This window comes from Borostomias antarcticus (genome assembly GCF_949987555.1).
Source record: "Borostomias antarcticus genome assembly, chromosome: 3".
Taxonomy (NCBI): Eukaryota; Metazoa; Chordata; class Actinopteri; order Stomiiformes; family Stomiidae; genus Borostomias; species Borostomias antarcticus.
The window spans coordinates 1,392,842-1,400,341 of NC_140236.1; the positions used below are offsets into that span (position 1 = coordinate 1,392,842).

A 7,500-nucleotide genomic window follows, 5' to 3' on the forward strand; every position below is an offset into this window, starting at 1 on the left:
AGGGCTTTGTGAATAGCAACGTTTATTTTTGACTTATCTGCACAGGTTTTGCGTCAGGAAAAGCTGCGCAATCCTTTAGTGAATTCCCCCCTCAGGGTTTAAGATTCAAATGAAATCGTCTGAATATTATTTCCGGACCATTAACTGTTGGGCATGTGAAACTGTTTTAACAGAATGCTCTATTTCATTATAGACGCAGGGTCAAATGAATATCTTTAACTCTATACGCCCTGTAAATAAAATGATATCATACAGTAGCAGACTAAATCCCCCTGCACCAAGATAAAGAGCAAATCAGATCGTAATTCCCATCTGCATCCTCTTTACTGTTTTTACTCAATTTTCCATAGTTTCCCAATGAAATTAGTTTTATCAAAGTGGGAGAGGGACAATTTTTCTTTCCTGTCTTACTGGCAGACCACCCACTATCAGACAGACAGACAGACAGACATGTAGAGTCTGAGTCAGTCTGTGTCCCTGAAGTCTCCCTCCCTAATCGTACAGTATAACCCTCCCACACCTCGGACGCCTTGGATCCGTTAATGCTGAGTATCATTCAATTAGTTTTAAAAATACAAAATCAATAATCAAAATAAACAATAACGGGCAAATGAAACTTCCAATGCCACTGGTCAGCCAAGCTCTTAGTAGGCTAATACCGTAAAGCAAGTTACTCAAAAGCATCATGCAGCATAATTATGTTCACAAACTAGGCTTGGCAGTCTTCATAGGTCAATCCTGAGGGATCTATCACTTCTCATCTGAAACTGTCCAATCCAATCACTATACTGTAGTTACCAATGTGCAGAACACATACAGTAATCATCCTTATCTTGAAAAACCTTGCCAAAGCCTTGAGGCTTAATGGAGACTGTACAATGACATGTGCGAGCTATGTGAGCCTGAGAAGGGCAGGACTGAGGAGGACAGAGAATCAGGAGATGGTTTTTTCCCATTACAGGAGTCTTGATAGACATCTAGAGAGAGGCGAATTCCATGTACTGTGTTATGTTTGTCCTGGAGAGAGATATTCTAGCGGACAGTTTCATGTCCTTTAGCTAGTCATGCTGGATCGAGGGTGGGGGGGTATTCCTGGGGAGGGACACAGCTGCCAGGGAAACTAGCCTCAGTCATGATGAGAGCTCTACTGAGGCAGAAGAGGACTGCAGACTCTTGAGAGAGGGCTCTTGAGTAGACTGCAAAGCCTATCAAAAATGTATTAGTACCATTTTTGATAATTTCGGAAGAAAAATAAAGCAAAAAAAATGATCTCCAATTCTCTTTTTTGCTGTTGTTATTGTTGTTGTTTACAAATCATAAAAGTGAGTAGACAAATAAAGGGTGAGAGGATCAGCCTTAGTGTTTAAACTGAGTCTCACCTGGAATGACAGAGATAGTTTTCAATGCTCGGAGAACTCTGAATGTTCTCAGCGCAGATACATTTCCCAGGTCCACAAACTCTGTTATATATCTGGAATAGGGGAGGATCACACACAAACACACACCGATGACAAAACCACACACGCCAGAGCACGACACCATCGACCACCGAGGAGGACACGCCACAGAGCCTGGTCACTGAGGAGGGGGGGGGGGAGAGAAACACACACACACACACACACACACACCTAACACCGACCCCACCCTCATCCCCCTCAGCTGTCTTACCTGGAATTACAGAAATAGTTTTCAATGCCCTCAGCACTCTGAACGTACGCAGAGCTGAGACATTGCCTAGGTTTACAAACTCTGTTATATACCTGCAGGATCAAACCAAAACTCTGTTATATACCTGGAGGATCAAACCAAAACTGTTATATACCTGGAGGATCAAACCAAAAACTCTGTTATATACCTGGATCAAACCAAAGTGACAATTCTCGTTATTTACGTGCAGAAGTTAGGATGAAACACTGCAGGATATTTAAACCCTCATGTAAGATAAAACCCACTTAAAGTTCTGTACTGACACAACATATTCAAATGTTAAGTGATAATCTGTCATAGATTAATAACATTAGTGATTAATAAATATATATATATATATATACATACAATGTATGAAATAATAATTAGGTGGGATGGCGTCCTAATCTAAAGCCTGCGGTCATTCTCAGAGAGAAAGTTAGAGAGAATAAGTTGAAGATGGATCAAGGCAGAGAGGTTGAGAACACTTGTCCAGTCAGTCCGTGTGTCTGGAACCCGACGCATTAAAACAGGTCTCAGGTCAAAGAGAAAGAAGCAGATCAAGAGAGAACAAATATACAGAAACAATCAACATCATCAGTAGCAGCTATCGTTATTGACTCTGGTCTAGGAAGATCCATGATCCATTCATGTTACTAGTAATTCCCGACGGCAAGGAGGAACAGGGTTCTCACATGAGTCAACAGGAACATTAGTGTGATACTTACGCCATAGAAATCACCATGAAATCCAGCCAGTTCCATGGGTCTCTTAGGAATGTGAAATCGTCTATACAGAATCCTCGAGCCACGATTTTTACAAGAGATTCAAACGTATAAATTCCTGTGAAGGTGTACCTGAAACACAAGGGTGGGATTCTAGTCAGATCATACAGTAGTTGTGTACAGTACCAAAACTACACTGTGCCAAAACACATGCAATATAAAGGGCATCTTGGCATTTGTACATAGACCTGTAATTGTTTTTAATTATTATTATTATTATTATTATTATTATTGTATTTGGTCTGTTGTTATTTGTGTATCTGTGTGAACTCGTCAACACAATGACGGGTAATGAGGGAAACCTCAGTGCTTTACAAGTATAAATAAAGTTTTGAAATGAAATGAAATAAAATAACACCTTGTTCAGAATCCCTGCTTGAGAACAATTACTGGGAGAACCATCTGGTCCAGAACACACGTGTATTAGAACCCGTTCTATGTGACTGTGGTCTGATTGACTCTACAGAGTTTGTTCAGTATCATTCAAATATCGGCCATTCCTGTAGGATGCTGTTGTGACCTCGCCTACATCGTTGATTGTGTTTCATGTGGTTTGTTCTGGTTCTGGGTCAAGCTATCATCACCCTCCTGGGCTCCAGAGACAAGCACTGGACATGCGGTTCTGTTCTGGTTCTGGTTCTGTTCGGAGCAGCGAGGGTGTACTTACTCTACTTGCTTGGACCACTCGGGAGGATCACTAAAGGTCATGAATATACAGTTGGTCAAAATAGTAAACATGATGATCATGCTGAAAAGAGTAAGGAAGTAAGTTAAGGACAATGTGAGGAGGAGGAAAAGGATAACAACAACAAAAAACACACAATAACATCCCCAATTACAGTTCAGTCTAAATACGACAAAATGACAACAGTGTGATGCTAATAAGGCAGCTAGCGCTACGCTAATGGGCTCTTCACAGCGGATAAACCGAGCAGCACTTAACCGCCAGAAGAGAGGCTCGGATCTGAACTCTACAAGCACCACTTAGGCTACGGCCCAAACAGCAGCGGAGCTAGCGCTCGTTAAGTGTGTCCACCGCTCACGTTGGCTCCCTCACAAAGGACATTATGTCCCTCGTTAAATATTGATGTTAAAGTACAGGAGGGGAAGTGGGTGGTTCGTTCTCAATCCCACCGATGTGCAGCGCGCTACATTCCCAGGCTCCTGAGGAACACACGCTTCTCCCATACCGCAGAACCAGGGTACATTCACGGCCCGGGTCCGACATCGGCATTAGTCGCTGGCGTCGGGAGATCCGATCGCTACTGATAGCCCGGGGGTGACGCCCCAGAGAGCGGACCTTCTCGAGGCAGGATTGACCCTGGGCTCGTCCCTAAAGATTTTGGCGGGGCAGGGGGGGGGGGGGGGTGTAAATGTGTAGACTCCGCCGGATGTAGCGAACGTTATCTTAGTGATACTCTACTACGCAGCAACCCCCAGATTAAGTTCCCCCCTCAAATCGTGGTAATCCCTCGGATAGACTCCCCCTCCCATGGGAGAGTGGACCGGTCCGGGAGGGTTGGATACACACTCTGTAACCGGACCCGGACCAGAACCTTATAGGGGGGGGTCGGTTTCAAAGTCAATTTCACTGTCTTCTACGGTACATCAATGTCCGAAGATCAACCGACCTGCTTTTACTGTACGCCTCACAGATAAGTTAAGACAATGAGTGCTGTGATATGATTCACTTTAATATCATATTAGAGACTACAGGGATAGCCAACACATAATGGCCGACCATGCAGGCAGCTTCTCTGTAACTATCTGGGCACTCTCCTGTTAGTCATGTCTCTCTTATGAAGTATCTAGCCCATGTTGACTGCTCTGTAAATGTTCTTAACCAATAGACAAACATCTTCCAGGAGCTTGCTCCATCGTCTCGTTGAGAGAGGTCTGGTCTGGGAAGATTTTTTACAGCTCACTTTTCTGGCCCCCGGGTGAAACTGTTTTGTTTGTATTAAATGCGCTATAAAAAATTAAGTTTAATTTGATTTGAAGTCATCCCTCCCTCCCCCTCTCCCTCCCTCCATCCACCCCCCTCCTCTCTGTGCCGGGCTGGCGGTCCACTCTGCTCTCTCCTGGTCCACTCTGCTCTCTCCTGAGAGACCTGGCCTCCCACATGGTCCAAATGGACCCCCTCCAGAGGGTTGTTAGTGTTCAGGGAACAGTATTGAGCGTGAGACACCGTTTGAGACAGTGATTTCTACAGTAGCAGTAACGGGATGATCATCGTGCGACAGGCTGCAATACTTATGATTACCATCCTGACTGGAGATCATGAGGTTGTATCAGGTGTTATAGATTCATGTATTATAAGGTGTTATAGATGAATGTATTATAAGGTGTTATAGATTAATGTATTATAAGGTGTTATAGATTCATGTATTATAAGGTGTTATAGATTCATGTATTATAAGGTGTTATAGATTCATGTATAATAAGGTGTTATAGATTCATGTATTATAAGGTGTTATAGATTCATGTATTATAAGGTGTTATAGATTCATTTTATGTAAAGTTTTGTGCATATAGACTGCCACTGTAGTCAGCTGCCTTGCTGATTGGTGCAGAACCTTCAGACTCCGCCCCTGAACCAAGGTTATTATAGTTAACGAAAACTAACTAAAAAAACTGAAACTAGGTGTGAAAAAACATTTCAGTTAACTGAAATAAAAATAAAAACTAGGCTTTACAAAAAAACGATAACTAACTAAAACTGTATTGTGTGTTTACAAAATTAACTAAAATAAACTAAAATTATAGAGAAAATGTCCTTAGTTTTAGTCTTTTTCATTTCATACATAAGCCTAGTATTTTGGGTGTTTATGAAATCTATCCTCCATTTTTTTTTTTGCTTTGTCCCTGCGCAGAAGTAACCTGACGTTCGCCAGATGGTTTGTTTCACACAATGTGAAACAACGTGAGCTAACGAGATCAGGATGATCTCACGAGGCTAGCGCAGAAGAAAAAAAAACTAAAACTAATACTGAAACTAATAAAAACTAAACTAAAACTAAGCATTTTCACACACAAAAAACTAAACTAAACTAGCAAACCTGCTTTAACAAAAAGTTAAAACGATATAAAAATAAAAACTAATGAAAAAAGCAAAACTATTATAACCTTGCCCTGAACATGAATGTGTGTCCCACCCTCAACCCAGCGGTCACATGACACATGACATCAGTAGCAGCAGTAGCAGGCGGAGTCAGCATGAATAATACACACAGACAGGAAACACTTTTGTCTCTCCTGTTCGGAGACACCGTTTGAAAGGATATGAATGTATCAAAATTTTAATAGCTATTCGCCTAAATATATTGAAAGGACTGATGAAGTACAAGGCAGGATTGGCACTAAAGCGGAAGATTGTCTTCCCTTTATTTAGCACTATAAACGTCTGTGGAGAGAAAAACAGAGAGAGAGAGAGAAAGAGAAGAAGAAAGAGAAGTTAATGGACATACAGTAGCACAATATGCCTGAACTGTATAGTAGGCACTTGCTAAATTCTACATTGCATTATGGACAACAAGTTCAATTAAGCATAAACATACCACCAAACAACAAACAAACATACAAAATATACCAATATACAACGTATTCATAGTGATAACAACATATACCAACATATTCATACTGATAACAACATATACCAACGTATTCATACTGATACTGGTCTATCATAATGCAGTGGAATGTGCCGGAAGGTGCAGAGCTGTGTGAATGTGCGCTGTGCTCATGTTGCTTGGCTTCATACTCGGGCCGCTGTGGTCTTGGTGGTTTGTGAGATGAGTGGAGACCAAACCCAGAACACGAAGGAAAGACTCTTTCAGAGGAGAACCTCATAATTGTTTAAATAAAACATTCCGATTCGCATGAAACTTTAATGAGACTTTGTGTGCATTTGCAGAAGTGATACTGTATTCGGCCTGGTGCTTTCAACAAGGCATCCCTGCCCTACGACTCCACAATCACCAGCCCCACCACCAACACACACACACTGAGGAGAGGAGAGGAGAGGAGAGAGAGAGAGAGAGAGAGAGAGAGAGAGAGAAGGAGAGAGAGAGAGAGAGAGAGAGAGAGAGAGAGAGAGAGAGAGAGGGGAGGGAGGAGGGGGGGAGTGAGAGAGAGAGAGAGAGAGGGGAGGGGAGAGAGAGAGAGAGAGAGAGAGAAGGGGGGGGGAGCGAGAGAGAGAGAAGGAGAAAGAGAGGAGGAGAGAGAGAGGAGAGAGAGAGAGAGAGAGGAGAGGAGGGGGGGGTGAGAGAGAGAGAGGAGGGGGGGGTGAGAGAGAGAGAGAGGAGGGGGGGGAGTGAGAGAGAGAGAAGGAGAGAGAGGAGGGGAGAGGGAGAGAGAGGAGAGAGGGGAGGAGAGAGGAGGAGAGAGAGAGGAGAGAGAAAACAGAGAGAGGAGGAGAGGGAGAGAGAACAGAGAGAGGAGGAGAGGGAGAGAGAGGAGGAGAGAGAGAGAGAACAGAGAGAGGAGGAGAGGGAGAGAGAGAGGAGGAGAGAGAGAGAGAACAGAAAGAGGAGGAGAGGGAGAGAGAGAGAGATAGAGAAGGGAGATGAGAGGGAGGAGTGGTGATGAGAGAGACCGAGGTAGGAGTGGGTAGGAGAGAGGGAGAGAACAGAGAGAGAGGCAGGAGAGAGAAGGAGAGAGAGAGGAGGAGAGAGAGAGAACAGAGAGAGGAGGAGAGGAAGAGAGAGATAGAGAAGGGAGATGAGAGAGACCGAGGTAGGAGTGGGTAGGAGAGAGGGAGAGAACAGAGAGAGGTGGAGAGAGAGAGAGAGGGAGGAGGAGAGAGAGAACAGAGAGAGAACAGAGAGAGGGAGTGCTGAGAGTGCCCTCTCCCCAGGGGGTGACCCCATCCTGCTGGCCCCCCCGCCAGCAGGAACACGCCCCCCCCCGCCAGCACGCTCCGACACGCTGGCCTGTTTACTGTAAACATCCTGTGCAAGCTGCCATGCTGTCTGGTTAGCTGAAGGTAAACACAGCGTGTGGAATAACGCAGCGCCAGAACACGGCCAGC

General features: G+C 44.0%; 1 protein-coding gene across 1 annotated transcript in view; it reads right to left on the reverse strand.

Annotated features, from left to right (window-relative positions):
* The window catches only part of LOC311329945 (sodium channel protein type 8 subunit alpha-like), a gene marked incomplete at both ends in the record, with an annotated part of 52,148 nt that overhangs the window by 36,743 nt on the left and 7,905 nt on the right, over positions 1-7,500 (reverse strand). Inside the window, 4 exon segments of the mRNA XM_084461897.1 lie at positions 1,380-1,471; positions 2,415-2,543; positions 3,139-3,219; positions 5,741-5,874. Of these exon segments, the coding sequence (XP_084318023.1) occupies positions 1,380-1,471; positions 2,415-2,543; positions 3,139-3,219; positions 5,741-5,874 (436 nt within the window).